This window comes from Scleropages formosus, chromosome 4 (genome assembly GCF_900964775.1).
Source record: "Scleropages formosus chromosome 4, fSclFor1.1, whole genome shotgun sequence".
Taxonomy (NCBI): Eukaryota; Metazoa; Chordata; class Actinopteri; order Osteoglossiformes; family Osteoglossidae; genus Scleropages; species Scleropages formosus.
This window is the reverse complement of record NC_041809.1, coordinates 10,809,034-10,829,605: the sequence shown is the minus strand read 5'-3', so window position 1 is coordinate 10,829,605 and position 20,572 is coordinate 10,809,034. Positions and strand designations below refer to the sequence as shown.

The window sequence follows — 20,572 nt, the reverse complement described above, 5'->3', positions numbered from 1 at the left end:
TGCTGGGTAGCCACACACACCCGCTGACACACTCAGGGCAATTTAGAGCGATCAGTCCACCTGAACCGCTTGTCTTTGAACTGTGGGAGGAAACCAGAGCACCCTTCTCTCGCAGCACCCAGACACTGTGAGGTGCCAGCACTATGTACCTATATCTAAAACAATTTTTTTTTTATTGCATTGTGTCTTCCTCAACCTTCTCCTCACCAGACTTGGTTGCCCATGCCATTTGAACCTCAGGAACAGATATAAAACAGTAGCAAAAGGCGGACGATGGCCCGCTTGCCTGCTGTTCTCACTGCTGGCGGAAGATTTCTGTGCTTGCCAGCTGCTGCTACAGTTTCGGTCTCACATCAGTCAAAGCAAATCTATAATCTCACCTCACAGAGGGGCTACAAAAGCGGTTTTACTGGGTAAAAATTCAAGGGTAATGGAAAAAGAAAAACCACTGCAGGTCTGTCAACTCAATATAGTACATTGGCTCCTCAGTTCATGAACGTAACTGACGCCGGAAATCTGTTTGTTTTGTGCTTCACTCACACGTTACTTTCACTACGTCACAAAAAAGGTTGACAATGCAGATGTCATGTCACATCATTGTCCGAACAGCTTGTCCCACACGGGGTCACGGGGAGCCAGAGCCTAACCTGGCAACACAGGACGTAAGGCCGGAGGGGGAGGGGACACACCCAGGACAGGGCATCAGTCTGTCGCAAGGCACCCCAAGCGGGACTCGAACCCCAAACCCACCCGCGAGCAGGACCCAGTCCAACCCACTGCCCCACCGCGCCCCCCAGATTTAAAAAAAAAAAAAAATAAAATAAATAAATAAATAAATAAATAAATAAATTGACATTTTTATATTTTGTATTCAAAACAATTCGTAATGAGACTGTTTTGTAATACTAAGAGCTGGTGTACTACCAGTTTGTTCTGAGCATTTATATGGGCTTTATTCTGCCCATGACTGTAATTTTGGAGGGTCGGAGCAGCAGAAACCCAACTCATGATGGAAGGCTGTTGGTTCCCACCTGAATGGCTCTGACTCGTGTACGTCGAGGGCCGCTCCCCGTATCCGGCCTTCCTTCAGAGCCTGGGCTAGGGCCTTCTCGTCCACCAGGCCGCCTCGTGCTGTGTTCACCAGGAAGGCCCCTTGCCGCATCTGAGGGAAGAGGGACATGTCCTGAAACACTGTGTGCTGGAAAGGGGATCAGGGAGCTAGAAATACAGGGTAAGCTGCCCCTGTTCAAGTACCACCGTTTGGACATGAAGAATTAAAATCTTGTTTGAAGGCCTCTGGTGAGACCCTGCTGATCTGTCATACTACTAGAGTGGTACTATATCTAAACCAATTAAATGTCCAACTTGAAAAATAAATGCAAGTTTAAGCAGGTCAGGTATAGAAAAAATCTCTTACAGAGTGGAACAAGGGAAAAATTAAATATGTTTCTAGTGTCACAAACACATGCTGAAAATATATCCTGCATCTCCAACATTCTGTAATAAGGCAGAGGTGCTACAGGATCCTGGTAAACAGAAGTGTTTCAAGATAGACGAAAGCAAATCCTTAATTCTACATTTAACGGAACCGTAGGATCCAGAAAGCTCTGGGGATGGCAATACATCTTATTTGCTCGTCCGAAAGCTTGGCTTTAGACCCAGAGACCTACAGTCACTTCCAAAACTTTCCACTGCAATGAACATTTAAACTGGTTTAATTTACAACCACAATTCTGAGGCTTAACTAGCAGAATAGAGAGAAGGTTTACAAGGAGATGCCCTTATTCTGGTTGTCTTACATGACTCAGGTAAGAGTTGGGAAATCAGCCACAAGAATCCTGAGGATTAAGTGTGTCAGAACATTGCTTCCTGGTGGTCAAGCTAGGTGGAGGTAGACTGGAGGCCTGTGAGTGCAACAAGTTCCAGAAAATTTCTGGAGCAGATGTGGGGTAAAGAATCGTGAGTAAAGGTGGCCCTCAGTCCGCCACCCTGATTCCTTACCTGCTTGATGGTGAAGTCGTTGATCAGGTGGTGGTTGTGTTCATTGAGGTTGCAGTGCAGTGACACACAGTCACTCTGGTAGAGCAGGTCCTGTAGGGTGTAGACGCGTTGAACGCCCAGCGAGCGCTCAAGCCCATCCTGCAGGTATGGGTCGTAGAAGATCACGTTGAAGCCAAACACCTTAGCCCGTACGGCAACCGCCTGCCCAGAACGACCTGGCGCGGACAGAAAGATCGAGCCTTAGTATGGCCCCAGGGCACTACTGGGGATTCAAAGTCAGAAATCACACTCACTGCACCCTACAGCATTCTGGAGGCAGAACATAGCCCAACCTAACCCAGCTGTCGGTAAATTTTTATGATGCTCGGCTCAACAGCTATAACAATTGTACTTGTATCCGTGTTATGATCCGATTTACGAATTTTTTGAGAATACCAACATTTCCCGTTTTATTCATTTTCCATTGCATTTTCTTCCTCGTTTAATTTCCTAAAATTTCTATGCTGAGGAGTGAAGATGTCATGTGTTTCTGATTTGGATGAGAATAGAAACTAAAACGGCGCTGAGGGGCTTGGGAGCTCAGCCTCTCAGAACTGTACTCATGCAATTTCATCCAATTTATTTTTATGCAGTATAGCTATATCCAAGACTTTTACAGATACCGTCCACCAAAGAAACAGAGCTCCACGTCTGTTAGAAGCCTACCATTGTATGAAAAAATAAATATGTAGTCTTACATTGCATTTTAAATTCACTATAGCTCTATCTGATGCTTTTAACAAAACCTGTGAATAAATAAAGGGATTAAGCTATATTTTTAAGATTTTATTGATTCTGACATGTTGGGTGGATTATCAAACAATTCTGAGTTATGAACAGACTTTTGGTCCCAGCTGTGTTAGTAAGGCGAGGTGCAAATGTATCTACAGTTCTGGAGTGTATAACTGCAGCTTTAGGGGCTTAAGAGCAGCAAGGTGTCAGTAAGAAAGAATTGGCTGGAGTTACAGCAGGGCTGATGGATTCTGCTCAGCGCAGACAATCAATTACTCATCAAATTCCCAGATCTGTCAGAGAGAGATCAGTGATCTCTGCGCACGTAACTAGTCTCAGACCGGCAAAAATCAGAGGAAAAAAATTCAGTGAAACCATGATGTCAATTCAGCTTGACAGGTTCCTGTGAGAGAGAGTCAATTCAGGGGAAAAAGCAATTTCAGTCTCGCTCTATGCTTCTCCAGACGCGTGGATGTTTTTTTCTACTTGGCAGCAAGTGAAATGTTTTTTTCGGGGGTTTCAAGAACCTCAGCCGTACTGTTTACACACCATTCCGACGCACACCCAATCCCCTCACACAGTGCTCCTGTTTTCCTGTTGACAGCTTCAGCAACATGCTGCAGATAAGTGGAGTTTTAAGTAGGAGCGACTGAGGATATGGATACACTACACCAGTGGAGCTTAGCTGGCTGTCTCATACGAGATATATCGACGGAAAGCAGAAAGGAAGGTTGATGCCAACACATTTTAATAATAATAATAATAATAATAATAATAATAATAATTTAACTATAGGTATACAGTATGCTCACGAGAAGATCTTATTGGATCTTTAGGATTGCGCTGATTAATCTTTGCAAATGCATGATCTCTCAAGTCCTTGATCTGCATGTTAGAACAATGCAAGGAGGGAAAAAGCAAATACGGGGTGGACAAATGTCACGAGTAACTGCAAGCCAAAGGCATCTGCTGCCCTCTAACGTGTTTTTGATAAAACCAGTTTAATCTGGTTTTTTAGCAGGGTCCATCTGACAACTCTCCGCCCACATGTCCATTTTAACACTTCAATAATAGTTATTATTGTTTTGCAAAACCACTAGTATTTCTGTTGCCGGGGGGCTGAGGCTCAGTGTGAGAGAGAAAGCACACTGACTTTTAATGAAAGTGTTTTTATTTGAAATAAAGAGGTATGCTTTTTTTTTTTTTTTTTCAAAAAGGGGAACGTAAAACCGAAAAAGAAAAACAGGAAAGACATCATCAGAAAGATGGGCAGCCGCACATTGCGAAAAGCATTAGCAAAGAGAGAGGGGTGGAAAAAAATTAAATTTAAAAAAAAAAAGATTACTTTAATATACTGATGGAGAAGAAAAGAGAGGGAAAGGACAAGAGCGAGAATGCATCAACTCAATTCCTAAAGGGCCATGTGTCTGCTCGTTTTCATGCTAACTCCTTCTCCCAACTTAATTAGTCTAGTTAGTGATTAATTATCCATGCTATTTATACGAATGCATTTCCATCAAAACACAACAAAAACAGGTGTTACCTGAACATCAAAAGAGAAAACTGCCATCTTATGATATGATATGTATGGGAATGAAGCACCTTAGCGCACAGTGTTATCCAATTATGGTTTTATAAATCAGGATGCGGTAAATCTAACTTAAAGTGACAAACCGTACATAAAAAGATTCCACTAAGTGATTATTTATTCAATAAAATGTAGAAAAATGCAGAAAGCACGTGGAAAAAATGAAATACGCCCTTACCGCCAGAATGAAGAAGATAATGAGCAGCCAGGTACTGCGAATCTTATGTACTTGAATAGTTGATCATGAAGAAATACAGTGTTTATTATAATGTTAAATACCCTTTGTTATACCCCTGCTACCTACTGAGTTCTCATTGTTCTGCTCGTACACATGAGGAGCTGTGCTTTTGTTCGGACACCCCCGGTGTGTGGGTCATCGGTCTCAAAGCTGTCCTCACCAAAGCCTATGAGGCCTAGGGTCTCCCCACGGATGCGGGCTGCTCCAGATGCCACCTCGCGAATCTGCTCCACACTTTGCACACGTGTTCCCTCCCGCAACGCCTGGTACAGCCAGGTGTTCCGTCGGTACAGGTTGAGTATGTGGCACATTGTGGAGTCGGCCGTCTCCTCCACTGCTGCTGAGGGGATGTTACACACGGCGATCCCTTTGACAGAGCGGGGGGGTGAAGATTACGTAAACACAACAAGCTCCTTCCCAATAGTCCTTAAAAGATAAATGGCACAGTAAACTAGAACACTCTAAAGGATCCCTGCCATGTGCCCCCTTATACCACCTCTACCCTTGCCCAACAACTCTGCTTGATCATCCAGCAGATATTAGTCCTCCTACCCAGCTCGCCGGCGGCCTTGATGTCGATGTTGTCATAGCCGCTGCCGATACGAATGATGATCCTCAGGGCCTTGAACTTCTCCAGGTCCTCGCGGGTCAGGGTGATGGTGTGGTACATCATGGCACCCACAGCCTCGTTCAGCACCTGGGGGAGACACAGGACGTCTGGTTACCACTGAACAATCCCAAAACCTCAATCTGTTCTCCAAAAAGAGCTTCACAACATCTTAGAGCACACAGGCTTTGGAGATATTAAAACAATCAAATTCCAGCTGTGTTCACATAGTGCTGAACACTAATAGCGAAAGCCATACAGCAGACTGATGGGGATCAAGAAACCCACATGCTACCAAGTCTCATCAAGCACTCAGAGTAAATAATAGCTTTATATTCACCTCCAGCTAACTGTATTAGCTGTGTCTGCCAGATTAGTTGTGAATTTCCATAAAGATTTTATCACTGACGAGGCCCTGGAATCCCTAACTCGAGGTAAAAGCTCGACCAGCACATTAATTTCATTTTGCCCATTTATCGCCAAAGGCGGGAGTTACTGGCTAAGCGTCCTTTGTGTGAACAATGACTAACGCAAGGAAATGTTTTGGGAGATGAATCGTTTCCGAACGGCACATCAACTTTAATGGAAAACATGAGGCTTTTTTTCCCGAAGCAATGATAAAGCTACACCCTAACCAGACCGCTATGCTCTTCCGCATCTGCCCGCTTGGTGGTCCCAACGCATGAAAGGTAAAGCGCTGAGGTTCTCGGTTTTGGCTCCGTTGTGGTGGAACAACCTCCCCCCTCCCCCTCAGAACTGCTGAATCTCTGTCCACATTTAAAAAGGGTGTCACGCCCACACCCGAGAGCACAATGGCAACACCTGGTACCAATCAGCCCGGTCAGGTATAAAGGCAGTGCCATCCTGGTACTGGGTGTGGAATCTTGCAAATGCCTCCCCACATGGCTTTGTGACATTTAGTGTTCTTATCCCTGTCCCGAGTTCCCTGTTTTGTGTTTTTGACTCTCCTGGTTTCTGACGCCTGCTTGCTCTCCCGGTTACTGAGTTTTGCTCTGCCCTGGAAACGACGTCCGCGCCTCGAAGACCCACACCTGTTCACGACCTCTGTTTTTCCCCTGTCCCTACGAACGCACCCCCACTTGGGTCTAATCCCTTACCTCTCCTGGCCTCGGTGCTGACAAAGGGTCTGAAAACTCACCTCTTCCAGACTAGCTAGGACTTCTGGGCCCAGTGAAAGATTACTGCCATCCCCCTCCCAGAATAAAATCAATTACTCCTGCGATGTTTGTGGGCTCTTTCCAGGTGTCGGTGTGGGGACTGTAGAATCGTCACCACTGTTAACCCCACTAGCGAGAGCCATATCCCCAGGCATCACTGGCTGAAAGCTGGACTTTGTGGTGTGAACTCATCTCTCCGGTGTGCTCATTTAGTCCCGTGCAACTGGCTGGTGAGGCTACAACAGTGGCATTTACACCGCTGTACCAGGTTGAAGTGAGAACCCTGTCCTCCTTGCCACCCCTTCCCCACCACCTCACAGAAACTCATTACCCCTGATTACAGTACAACCTCCACCGTGTCTTCAGTCAGTTCGACAGACAACTGGAGCTTTTAATTCATGCATTTATGCAGACTGCTTTGTGTGGGTTGCTCTCTGCGCCAGGCGTCAGGAGAACGGTTTTGGGCTCAGATTAGATGGATTTGAATAACAAGCAACTTATAAAAGGCGGAACAAGAGGAAAAGACCTACAGTTCTCGCGAATGTTAATTTCACCACATTTACATTTTATCCGCTGTTTGTTGATGTCTCAGGTGCCCCTACAGATCTGCTCTAGCAGTCTGCAAGGATCTGTAACAGTGGAATTCTGATCATCATCACTACTAGCAAGTGTTGGTGCTTGGATCGCAAGGGGCCAACGGAATGCAGGTATTTCAGAGTCTGCTGGGACTCTGTGCAAATGTCATAAGGCCCCAGTGGAGTAGCGGCTCACTGCCCCACCTTCACAGGGGGTGCATTAGGTCCAACCCATCATGCTACAGAGCACAGATGAGAGCATCTTCTGGCAAGGCTTCTGTGCCAAGGATCTTGCATCCCTCTTGTAAAAAGTCATTTCCGGTTTCTTTACTGCGGTAATCAGCAGCAGTAAGACCAGGCACACCTGGTGAGCTCAGGTTAGGCAGCTCCTAACCTCAAAGCCTCAAGGTAACCTCTTCTGATAGGCTTCAAGGGAGGCAATTTTTAGGCCCATCTGGATGTGTTTTGAAGCATTGTTGACTGAAAGGAGATCCAAAAGCCCTCCCTTAAGTACAGCAAACCCACCACCCACTAGCATTTCCATAAATGGCGGAATACAGGAATTTAAATTAGCTGTACCATTCCATGACACAATCCTGTTAAACACACACACACACACACACACACACAGAGCCATGCAGTGCAAGGTCTCAGACAGAATTATTTTATGCAAATGCTGCTCTGCATAGGTTGTATTTTCATAAGGCAAAGGAATCAGAGCTGTTTCTGTAATGATACCATCGCTCGCATTCAGAGTTCTTGTCATATATTCAGAGCAGCTCGGCTGCCGAATAAAAAGCAATAAAGAACGAATACAAGCTAGCGGACTGTAATTACATTCCCCTCACATTATGCACCTCTCTATTAGAACAATGCAGGTGATAAAGGCAAGCTGTTCTTTGAAATCAAACTGTAATGAGCCCACTTTATTTTTACTGCAAAGAGAATAAAAGCCAATATTCTTTAATATTAGTTTCGTGTTAAAGAGAGAGTGGCATGGAGGGAGGTGAAATATAAAATGGGAAGGCAACTATAAATTTTTAAGTTTTCTTCATTTTGATACATCCCTAATGACTGGGTTTCGCTGTGTTTTAATGGGTTCGGCTATGCAAATCTAGGCGGACCACAGAAAGTGCAGCTTCTACAATCTCCAGATGCCACTGTGGTAAAGTAATGAGTTAATCTGAGAGCCGAAATGCTTTCTTGGGCCAAAGATGCATAGGGTTCACAGAGGTTATGATCTCTGCCTGTTTGATTTTTTTCGTGCATTATTCAAAAGAAATATTCTTCAAAAATGGACTGGTCCCCCATGCAGGCTGCAGGCTGCACCCTGTTTTGTGCCCTCTTTCCAGGGTAGGCTCTAGGCAGCAAAGACATTAAGCTGGATAAATGGATACTTATAATGAATGATGATTAAATAAATAAAATGTTCAAAAATACGAGAGAATATCACCGATCCATAGTTTCAGCCATGACTCAGGGTGAGCAAATACGTGTGTTTCAGGTAATCTCTGATGACCTCCGAAATAATGTTTTGTCTGGGTGCTCACTCTATTATTTAAATTTATTTTGCAGACGCTTTTGACCAAAGTGACTTCTAATGAACTCTATGTAGTGTTATCAACCCACACACCTTATTCACCAAGGTGACTTACATGCTAGATACACTACTTACAATGGGTTGCTCATCCATACATTAGTGGAACACACTCCTTCTGTCACTCACACACTATGGGTGAACAGCATGTCTTTGGACTGTGGGAGGAAACCAGAGCACCTGGAGTAAACCCACACAGACACAGGAAAAACAAGCAAACTCCACACAGACTGAGCGAAGATCGAACGCACATCTACTTGCACCACCCAGGCACTGGAAGACAGCAGTACTACTCGCTGTTCCACCGTACCGCTCATTAGATGATACATATATTATAGTGGAACTATGGGCTCTTGACACACAGAGAGTGAAGAAGCGGCACCTACCTTCTCGTGGATCTCCTGGGTTGACTGCGCGTCACAGAAGGCCACTGTGGCCAAGTCTTTGAGGATGGGCATCTCCACGGTGCAGTCGCGCCCATCCAGTAGAGCCACAAGGGGTCGCGGGTGCATAGGCCCGTTCATGATCTGGGGCCGGATGCCTGTGGTGGGCAGAAGGAGGGAGAGAGCAACTTGCTCAGTTAAAAAACGTATAGGGCTACATTACCAAACATATTAGGGAAGAAAGAAACCAATCATTTGCACAAATTAATCAGTAGCACTTCCAATGTCTAGCCCGTATTATCACTTACAATATTATTCCAAAGACATGTCTGCTGATTGTGGCTTTTTGCCCAGAACAAGGAATGTGGCATACAGTATAGCTCAGCAGATTCACCTTCCAGATGGAAACAAACACCAGTCTCAGGAGGTGAACAATAAGAGGGACATGGACAGCAGTGATGGACTGTGATCAAGGATCATAAGGTTCAACCAGTTACATGTAAGAAAAAGATGATCCTATCCACACTACAAACTATAACACCATCCACAGACAAAAGATGGACTTTCTTGGAGCTCAGCCTGTACGTCCTCTTCGAAAGGTGGCCGGTGGCCCAGGATGACCACTCTTGCACACACACATGCACTCCCACAACCTGTTGTTACCAGGCAACCGTGTATCCCCTGCTCTATGTCGCATCCTAACACTCAGCCGCATTACCAAAGTGGAGGGAAAAATTGCTCGAGCTAACATTCCCAGACACACTCTTCTCAAACGTCCAGACACTTACAGTAAATCTGGTTTCTCCCATGTAAATACAAGTAACAGCTAAAACATCTATCTTCAATAACGGTGAGACTGGATGCACAGATCATTACACAGAAAAACCAACACTTTTTTGCACAGGGAGGGAATTTGATAACAAACAAACAAGCACAAGCAATAAGTAATAAGCAAAAGGTACTGTTATATTAAACTTTAAAAAGAAAAGAAACATTAATACTCAATAGACAGATATTTAGAATATATACCAACTAGCGAGCCACTGCAGATGTGTAAGTGTAAAATTAATTTTTTTCTACAAGTAGTTTAATTTAATACCTCTGCTTCAAGTTATGAGGTGTTTTCTCTTTTATGAGGACCAAATTTATAAACTTATTCATGCAGCAGTAACTTTTCTATAAAGCAACTTACAATGATTATTAACTAGTAAAAACTGGACACCTTCATCCAAGGTAACCTACAATGCAAGATACGCTACAGTAAACAACAGGGCATTTAGAATCACCAATCTGGATCAATCACATGTCTTTGGGAAGAAACCTATGCAAACAAGGACTAAGACACAGACTAAGTCAAAGACAGACTAAGAATGATTTGAACAAATGTCCAATTCCACGGCCCAGGGGCAATGAGACACCATGTCAACTTTTTCGGTGAATGTGAACTCATATGGATTGTTTTCATTGATTCTTTTTGTCTTTAATCTTCTGTTTTCTTTTTCATTAAAGGTTGAGTTAATTCATAAACATTAAGTAGAATATGCATGTATGTTCTGTACATGAGCATTTATTAAGTGTACGGTACAAAATAGCTCAGAAAAAGTGGAATGTCAACAGGCAAACAGCAATACAATATTATACAGTAATTAACAGAGGGGAACTGCCTTGCAATGTTTGTTATGATAAGTATTGTTAGCTGTTGTAAGTAATTTTGTCCATCTTAAAGGGATTTAGCATAAATTTGTGCCAATTTTGAAACTCATGAATGTGTAAAGAATTTTACAGCTGAAACCATTTGGAATGAAATCTCAGTTTGAAAATGCACCTTATGAAGGGATTTTCAGGAATACATATCCTCCATGAAGTGAGAACATTTTTTACTTGTTTTCTCTTAACCATCATGTAAGTTCTGTAGTCCAGGTAGCTCGCTTTGCCTGATGCAGGCCTGTGAAAGTAAAAGGTCAGCAACCTCTATGACCACTCCCCTTCTCCCGAACCACCGTGAACCCGGACACTGAAGCAAAAACAGAGAAATGTGCCAGCTGACTAGTTTCTAATAGCCATACATGCCTAACAAAGCAAAGCCTGTAGATTAATGCAACGAGGGGCAGAAGAAGAGGAAGAGGCTTCATGTACAGTACATTAGTGGATCAAACTTTTGGACTGAAACCAGACCCCCAAAGTGCTCCGCCGGCTGAATCTAGCACTTAATACCACTCTTCGAGTCTATCACCATCTCATGATGTTTTAGTAAGAGGCTGTCAATATTCGGGTTCCAGTCTGATTGATGAGCTTTACCACCACAGTGCATTACATCACATACAGTGTCAGAGTTATGGGTGGCATGGTGGCACAGCGAGTAGCGCTGCTGTCTCACAGTGCCTGGGTGGTACGAGAGGACATGAGTTTGATCCCCGCTCAGTCTGTGTGGAGTTTGCATGTTCTCCCTGTGTCTGCGTGGGTTTACTCCAGGTGCTCTGGTTTCCTCCTACAGTCCAAAGACATGTTCAAGTTCACCCATAGTGTGTGAGTGACAGAGAGAGTGTGTTCCACTGATGTATGGATGAGTGATCCAGTGTAGGTAGCGTATCTAGCAGTGTAAGTCACCACAGTGAATAACGTGCGTGGGCTGATAACACTACATAGAGTTCAATGGAAGTCGCTTTGGAGAAAAGCATCTGCCAAGTTAAAGACTGCAGTTTCAGCTGCTTGTTGCACTGATTTATACCAATGCAAGACAGCACCTTGGTTTACATGGATCATGCTACCCTCCTACTGCTAATGCTGATGGGAGACAGAGTTGGGAGTGGACAAAGAGAAGACGTGGGTCCAAAGAGGCACCTCAGAGGGGAACAAGAGGATGCTGAAATAGGACAAAGACTTGAGCGTAGGATGTAGAAAGACAATGAATACCAGGATAGGGCAAGAAGTCGATCTTAAACAGCAAGACTGGATTCAAAGTGTCTATCCTTGTTTCCATGGGATGCGAAACGGGACGGAGAGGAAACAGGGACGAAAGAGAACGTATGCAGGGGAACAAAAGGATTAGTGGTGAAGAAGGTGAGAAAACAGATGCGGTGGAGAAGAGAAGTGCTAAGTGAACAACAGCAGACAGAGGGGAACAGAGAAGAATGGACTCCTTGAGTAAACAGAAGAGACATGGCAAGACCTCTAAGTGGAGAGAGCTCACTGATGGGCACTTTTGGGCATTGATCCAAGTAAACCAGGCAAAGAACAATCTGCACATACCTTTGGGGATAACGTTGATGGGTATCTCGCAAAATGAGATCACTCGTTTTACTGGAAATTTTAAACATACATGATGAGAAGGGTGAGGGAAATGTGGTTGCCGGGTTAAAATGTGTGAAACATTACAGAACGAAAGGCGAAGTGACAGGTGAGCGACAGACGCAGCAGATAACAAAAAGAGAGGAAAAGAAAAATTTTGTCTCTTCAGTCGAAGGGTGAATGTGCTCCATGATACGCTCTCTGCCTCCTGTCTGTTGTCATGGAGATCACTGATGGAGATATCTCACCCTTTTTCACCTTTTGCAATAACAAAGATGTCTTTAACTTAAATCATTTTAGTTGCTCAGGAAACTCTTTCACCCACAGGGACTACATAACGCACAGTTTCACATCTGCAACCACTTACAGTAAGTGGCTGGATAACTTACTGAAGCAGGTTAATTAGCCTCCTCAACAGCGAACAGTTAAAAAAAAAAACCCTCAAAGGTTTTGACCTTTCCATTTACAGTTTTGAAGGCATGGTTGCTGCAATGCATGCTAATCCTTACTTTCACATGTTGTGCAATTAAAACATACCTTTAAATTCTGAACAGTATGTGTCATGGTATCCAGAATGCTTATAATTTTTTTTTTTTTTAAGGACAAGGTAGAAAGAAAAAACTGGAGAAGTAAAGCCAGAGAGGAACCAGTGATACTAGAACGCATCTGTGAGTGAAAGCTTCTAGGACTTGTGCCCATCGTTGGGCTTGGACACCCATTACCAAGGACAGGCTGGCTGGGCTGCCTGTCTCTCAGTTCCAGGTGATCAACCCTCACGTTCACTGGAAACAGAACTAACTGGTTAGTGTGCAGCCGAGGTTGTGGATGAAGGACCATCAGAAGGTGACACTAAAGCCTGAGGCATGGCTCCATTCTCGAGAAAGCTCTTTGAGCAAATCAAATGTCCTGTTCCAGGGCCCACTTAGGTCACATGATTCCTCTCTATGAGTCGCAAGCTTAAGGTATATGTCACATTGTGGCCTCGCAATAACACTGCACACTTAACAAAAGGTGACCGAGTGATTCCTTTCCTCCCAAAGCCAATGATTGAGATATCAGTACCGTGCAAAGGCAGGATTGTGTGGGTCTGCGGTTCGTTTGCTCGAGCTTCTATTCAACTGCAGCTCTCTGGCAGCAAGGTTAATGGATTTCTGGCTGTGCTCCTACTGAGGAACAAACTGGTTCCTGATTCTTAGACGTTTGCCCCCACTCCACACAAGCACACTGAAAATAAGATCAGACAGCTGGTGATCGACGTCACCACGGCAGATTTGTCAGGCCTCACGATGCGGACATGGTGGACATGCTGGCATAGCTGTGAGAAGCTGGCAATTGTTCACCCTGCGGTTGGCTGCAGTCTGAAGACCGGCAGACGAAACCTACCACACAGATGCTGCCACATGTGCAGAAGAATTTAAAACGCTCTTCCTGAATTTCTGAGTGTCTGGCTTGTGTCACTTATACCATCAGCATTCCTGGTTCTGACAAATCCGAGAGCCTGGGAATAACTCCTACACCCTCTTGCCATTTCCAAAGTAGGCCACCTGACCTGACCCGAAAGCTGCCTCCAGGATGTGGAAGATAGAGCTACACACAAGCTCTCTATGATAACTTCCTCACTTCACAGAGAAGAGCCTTGTCTTGTAGTTTTGTGCATGGGATTAGATTTTAATCCTTTCCTTTTACTATACGTCTTTTTGGAAAGTCCACTTCAACTACCACGCTCATCAAAGTTAGCTGGCTAACGGGGGCTGTACTTGCATTTAATAATTTTGAGGATATTTTTCTCTAAAGACACCACGCTATGTGCAATTATTTACCTATGTATATAACTTGGTCATATTTACTAAAGCAATTCAGGGAAAGTGATCAAGGCCCCTTCATCAAGGGCATTACAGTAGGACATGGGATTGAAACCTTCATCTTTCAAGTCCAAAGGTGACAGCTATAATCACTATGTCCCCTGCTGCCCTTGCTATGCAGTAGCCGTGTTGCTTGGTGAAATAGTCACTGTTATTAATTTTTCTCCAAAGCCACATACAACTCAAGGTATGTAAAAGTAGATTCAATAAATACCTCCCTGGCTTCCAGTTTTGATTAACTGGATACTCAGTACAATGCCACCAGTTAGATATGGCTCAGAAATGTACCACTGCTCACTGACATACTGAGTCAATATGATTTCTTCAGAGATGTGTTGATGGGTAAGGGGCAATTGCTGTGGCTCAAACTCTGCTAATTCAATGCACTGGTGTAACGGTGCTACACTGCCCACTGCTCTGCTTGGAGAAAAAAAAAGGTGGACTAAAGAAGACCTGGGCCAGCTGTTGTTGTGTAGCCCTTCCATGCATCCTTCCCTCGAAGAGTCTGGAGAGTTGACGTGCTCTTCAGCAGTATCATTACACTCGCAGAGCTGCTCATGTTGGCTTATTACTGGAATGTTTCTTATTTTTCCACCCCATACCTTTTTTTCTCCACACTGGAAAAATCCAGATCACTTTTCAAATAAAATTTTATCTTGGGCTGAGTGGTAAATTAGTTATTTTATTTAACGATTCAACAAAGACAATTAAAAATGAGGAAACAAAACTAGGAACTGTTTTCATCTCTTGGATACCTAACTGAACTGTTGCATCCAGCTCCTACTAGATGTACATCCAGTTCCCTTGAGAAAGGTATTAACCCTAAGATTACTGCAACAAGAATACCCTGCTGTATTTAAATACACACACACACACACATTGTCTGAAACCGCTTGTCCCAAAAGTAATAATAATAATAATAATAATAATAAGGTTAATATTCAATAACAGTTTTTAGAATGTTGAGAAAAACAAACCTTGACAATTAAGTAATACTGGAAGTAATACTTCCCAGCTAGTGGTGATCAGCATGTGGATATTTTGCTGGAACTACCACATGCAAGTGAATACTGTAGTAACAAAGAGCTACGAATGAACTATTCGAAAATGGTGCTTTACTGGTAAAAACTACCTTACAGCACCTATGAAGTGTGACAAACCCTACTGAATTTCTAATTTGCATAATGATCAAAGCCCATGGGGTCCTGGCAGCCTCCTGTTTTTGATCAAGATTGATCAAGTCTGATCAAGGAAGCTTGATTAGGATCATGGAATGCTAAATTAAATCTCAAAGATGGGTCTTAATATAAATAAATAAACAGTTATAATATTTATAAAATGCTTGAATTGGAACCAGGTTGGGAAAAACTGCATAATTTCATCCTGTATCATTATGGGATGATATTCCAAAACAATATTGAGTAATTCATCCTTTTCTTTTAGTGTCATCATGGACTGCGTGGGTGCAGAAATGTGGGATTTTGAAACTGAGGCTGAAAAATGATCACTTATTACATTCTGCCCCTACCCCCAATACTTAATTTTATACTCGACACCCATGCCTGGCACAACAAGACAGCAGAAAAAGAAATCCTGATTTTAGAACACCCTATCACGCCCCCCAACCACAGTCAATTATGCAGTGTCCGTGATAGTCTCGTGGCCCAGCCAACAATAAAACTCTGAAAAACAAAAGGAAGTGGGGGGGGGGAATGGTGAAATATTTCCACCGCACAGTGATGTCACGCTCTGCAGCGGTCGAAATGGAGGTTTTGTCAAAACTGTTTTCTTTACTCCAGCCAACAGGCGGCCTAGAGCCGGAGAGGGGAGAGCTCAGGCTGGCGATCAACAGCTGGCTCCGGTTGCCTGGCAACACCCAAGCTACGGAAGCCACAGTCAAAGGATGATGTTGCCCCTGGCGCTGCTGGTCCGATCGGGTTTGAAACACAGAGTGAAGGTTCCGGGAAGAAAGGCAGCAGCCCGCAGGCTGACATGTGGTCACGCTCGCAGACACGTGCGCACGCGAGCTTGGCTGGGTGCCAGAAGCAATTGCATCAAGCCAGTCACAACAGAGGGCCACAACATGCAGATCTGGGAGTTAAGAAGGTGTCTGACTTCAAGAGTTTCCACTTAGTTTTCCTGGAAATCAGCCCACACTTTAAACTGTCCAGAACACAGTGAAGGTTAACTTTTCTCTCTCTCTCTCTCGCTCTCTCTCTCTCACACACACGCACACACACTTAAGCTCTGCCAAATAAAGAACAGTACTTGCCACAATAAAAACACAATAAGAAGTACAAGCTCCTTTTGTTGGTGGCCTCCACCCCACTACACACAACACCCCATTCCTTCTCCCACCCCATCATCACCAACCCTAGTGCCCCCCCCCATCCCCCCCTCCCCAGCAGAACACAAAGGCGTCCTGTCTTCCCTGCGTCTGCCCCACCCCTGTCACCACCCAGCTGCCTGACACACCAATAGCTCCCCTGCCAAGAAAATTAGAGAACTGTGCAGTAAATGGCGGCCTTTGTGCGTACCCAGCGTGGCCCCATCTCCCGCACGCTATCGGGGGGCAGGAACAAAAGCATGCGTCCACAGCAGCGATGGACAGCGGCTGTAATTCCCGTTAATCTGCGTTGCCTATGTTACAGTGCTCAAACTTTACACGGGGGGGGTGAGGTGCGGCGGGGGGCTACTTGCCAACCTCACAGTAAAGCTTTTGCCGTAGAGCTGCAAGTGCATTAAAAAAGTATTTCAACCACTTATCCACTCGACAGCTCCCCACCTACCCGCCTGCCAGCCCCAAATCCTTCTATTCAGAAAAAAATTGAGCTGTCAGAGCCCCTCCACCCCCCCACCCCCCGCATGCCACACTTTATTAGACAAACAGAACAGAAAACAGGAAACGTGCTCCTTGCCTGGAAAATTTTGTCTCCACATTCTTCTGATTAAGGACTACACATGGCAGCCAAAAAAGACAATAAAAAGGAAAAAAGAGGAGAAAAGAAGATTCTCAGAGTATATCCTGAGGGTATCCCCCACCCCCTATGTCACTATGCCCCCCCCCACTCCCTCCCTCCCCCTCGGTGCTCTTCTCTTGCCCTCAGTCTCGCTCCGGTTGGCTAGAGAAGATGTCTCCAATCGAGCTCGTGCGTTGCCCCCGGCAGCACCATCTTTAGACGGAATACCCCTGTGAGGAGGAGGAGGAGGAGGAGGATGAGGAGGAGGACAAGAACGAAAAAAGCCCACGGACCCCCATGTGTGGAGGGAAACAGGTCAGGAGGGGGGCTTTTGTTCTCCTTGTTTTAATGTCCTGGGAAAAATGGCAAACCCTCCTGCGGCAATGGTCCCCCTCAGCCCGACTTCAGTGGGAAAAAAATACAATTAAAATTAAAAAAAATATACACGTCTTTCAGCCTTTCTCTTCACTTGGCTCCAGCGACAGCATAGACTGCGGCCGTTCTCCTTCAGTCTTTTGCGCGGCACGAGGGAAGAGAAGCAGAGGTTCAGGAAAGGGAGGTCGAGTGAGAACCCATGAGAAAAAATATAATAAAATAAATAAAAGTGCCCTAGCGAGTGGTGGTCTCAGCGTGCGTGATGGCACTCCTGGCTGCCGCACAACGCTTTGCCGTTTGCTTCGCTGCGGTGCATTTTCCCTCCTCGCTCTCTATTTTTTTCCTCCCCTCTCTCTCTTTTTTAAATTTGAGATCTGACCACAGCTTTTTAAGAACGCCAGCCCACCCCCCAGCCTCCCTTTTCCTCCCCTTTTCTCGCTCGCTGACTCTTTCTCTCTCTCTCTCTCTGTTACACTCCAATTCCCCTTTCTGTTTCCTCTCGCTCCAAAAGAAATATCCCACCCCTGTTCCTTCTTTAGGATATTTTACAAGGCTTTCTTCAAACAAAGCTCTCATTTACAAGAAGAACAAACACTGCTGCGATTGTTTGAGTCTGGTATTCCCCACGTACAACCTCTGAGAGAAATACTAGAGAATATCACAACAGAGGCTCTTGCATACATACACGCAATTAAATATTGCAATCTTCCCGTTACAACAGTAGCTATACAGCAGGGATTCTTACAGTTAGAAGAGAAACACAACTAACATGTGGAGTTTTAATGATCTAATGTGGAAGACTGGGACAAAAGCCATTTTTAAATTTAAATTTTTATGGCAGAATGGAGACCACTTCCTCATAATCAACCATGACTGTGCTGCAAGTTCCCACGTCTCAACTGAGGGAGACTAACATCTCCCCCCAGTCACTTTCCACGTGCTCTGATGACTGTGTGACAGGCAAGAGGGATAAACAACAGGGTTCTCTTACACCATGATGCCTAATTACCCGTGATAACAGCTATTGTACAGCAAAATGAACAGCTAACACCCTGATGGGATGTGGTATGCAAGTCACTCTGTAGATTTAATTTTGCCTGATGTCCTTTAACCTGCCCCATCACACCAGCCCAACCCAACTCAGCCCAGTTGAAACAAACCCAAAGCATCCAAACTCAACTCAAATCAGCCCAATGCAACACTACCCAGCTCAATGCAATGCAACACTACCCAAGCCAACAAAATGCAACCGAACCCAACCCAACTCAGCACAATGAGACACAACCCAACCCAGCCCAGCTGAGCCCAACATATCCCAACCCCAACCCAACTCAATGCAATGCAACACTATCCAACTAAACAAAACGTAACCGAACCCAACCCAACTCAGCACAATGAGACACAACCCAACCCAGCCCAACTGAGCCCAAACCAACTCAACCCATCCACCTTTCAATCCCAACCTTGAGAGAAGATGTCCCATCTAACTGGTGTACTGATTATGACAATAAACCTGTGTTGTCTACTTTTATCATTTGCTATCACTTCACTGCCTCAGAATGACTGTAACTAGCTGTCTAGTGTCTCTAGTCTTCAATGTTTAATTGTTCTAGTTTACAGTTAAATAATATGTCCCGTGTAGCCTTTTTTAGTATTTATATTATATTTATATTTTACGTAAATCTTTTTGTACCATTCTGTATATTATATGTTGTATACATTGTTGCCAAACTCTGGCTTGTGTACTGCACTGTCTTGTCTTGTTTCTGAACTTGTCTGTTGTATTTATCTTTTTTACAAACTGCACTATAGGTTTTGTGTGGCACAGAGGTCAAAAGAGAAATGGAATTTTGTTCTCCTGTATGTGTAACTCACCTATAGGTAGAATGACAATAAAGATGACTTTGACTTTTGACTCATATCCTAAATAAAACCTAAAACTACCCCATGAAACTATAGAAGAACTTCAGTGTTATTTTCAATGCTGAACAGAGTCAACACAACTAATGAGCTACGCTGGACACACAAAAGGTACGTTTATAACTCATTCCTGGTGAAAAAAAAAAAGGGCAGTTACAATGATTCGCTGAGAACGAATACTACTTGGTGTTGCTCATGTCATCACCCACCACAATGCCTTGTATGTAACGCTTGTAGATCTAATTCACATACACGTCTAAGGTTCAAAGCCCCTATTTAATGTACATACCAAAATAGCTCATTTTTAACTAACTGCTTTTATTACAAGTATTATGGTTTATTACTGAGCACAATTAAAACTATGAAGTGCACACTGTCGATAAGCAGAGACATTATTAACAACAGAGTCTGAAAAAATTGAAGGTAGGATTTCAGGACAAAAAGAAAGAATGCAAATTTTAGAATGGTGCTTTTTTTAGTCAACAAGAGATTTTTGTCAGCTCTAATGGAGGTGTACCTACAGGTACATCTCTCCTTGTATATTTATACAAACACACACTGTATACCAGTTATCCGAAGCTTTCATAACAAAACATTGGACACACTGTTACAGAAAAAAAAATCAGCCATTCTTAGAGACAGAAAATACAGACACTGAATGTGCAGTGCTGAAATACACTTCTCATATATCAAATTTCTTGATTCAGGAAGCCTCCACAATCAACTACACTCTAAAAGTTTTATGTGCAGATTGCAGCTCTAGCTTGTGGCCTTCTGATTATTCTGCTTTTGTAACTGAAGTTGAATATACATAGAAAAAAGCTGACTTCATCCATTAAATTCTTCATATTTTTGATCTGCAAAATATGAGAAAACCAGGCTCACGTAAAAATGTTAAGGATTGTCGAAGGCGATGTGAAACACCCATTCATTCAGCTCAAGTCAACTGAATAATACACATTTGGTAAACGGGAAGCCGAAAGCAACCAAGTTTTGTTATGTTTTAACTGGTGCGCACAGATCCCTGAGTGATTCTATTGAGCTGGTTCCCCACACAGTGACCTCCCGAATGATAGGTTTGTGTACATCTCCAGGTGTTGAATGCAGAACTTTCAAAACAATGCTTATATAAAGATCTGAATCACCCCCAGGTTGCTCCGGGGGGGCAAAACAGTCTAAGCCAGGTTTGTTTCTGACCTCAACATGCCCCCAAGGCTACACCAAATCCC

At 44.0% G+C, this 20,572-nt stretch overlaps 1 protein-coding gene across 1 annotated transcript in view; it reads right to left on the bottom strand.

Moving 5' to 3' along the window:
- ctbp2a (C-terminal binding protein 2a) overlaps positions 1-20,572 on the bottom strand; it is a 40,989-nt gene that overhangs the window by 5,188 nt on the left and 15,229 nt on the right. Inside the window, 5 exon segments of the mRNA XM_018749465.2 lie at positions 1,032-1,162; positions 2,002-2,216; positions 4,759-4,965; positions 5,151-5,295; positions 8,942-9,096. Coding sequence (XP_018604981.2) covers positions 1,032-1,162; positions 2,002-2,216; positions 4,759-4,965; positions 5,151-5,295; positions 8,942-9,096 — 853 coding nt within the window.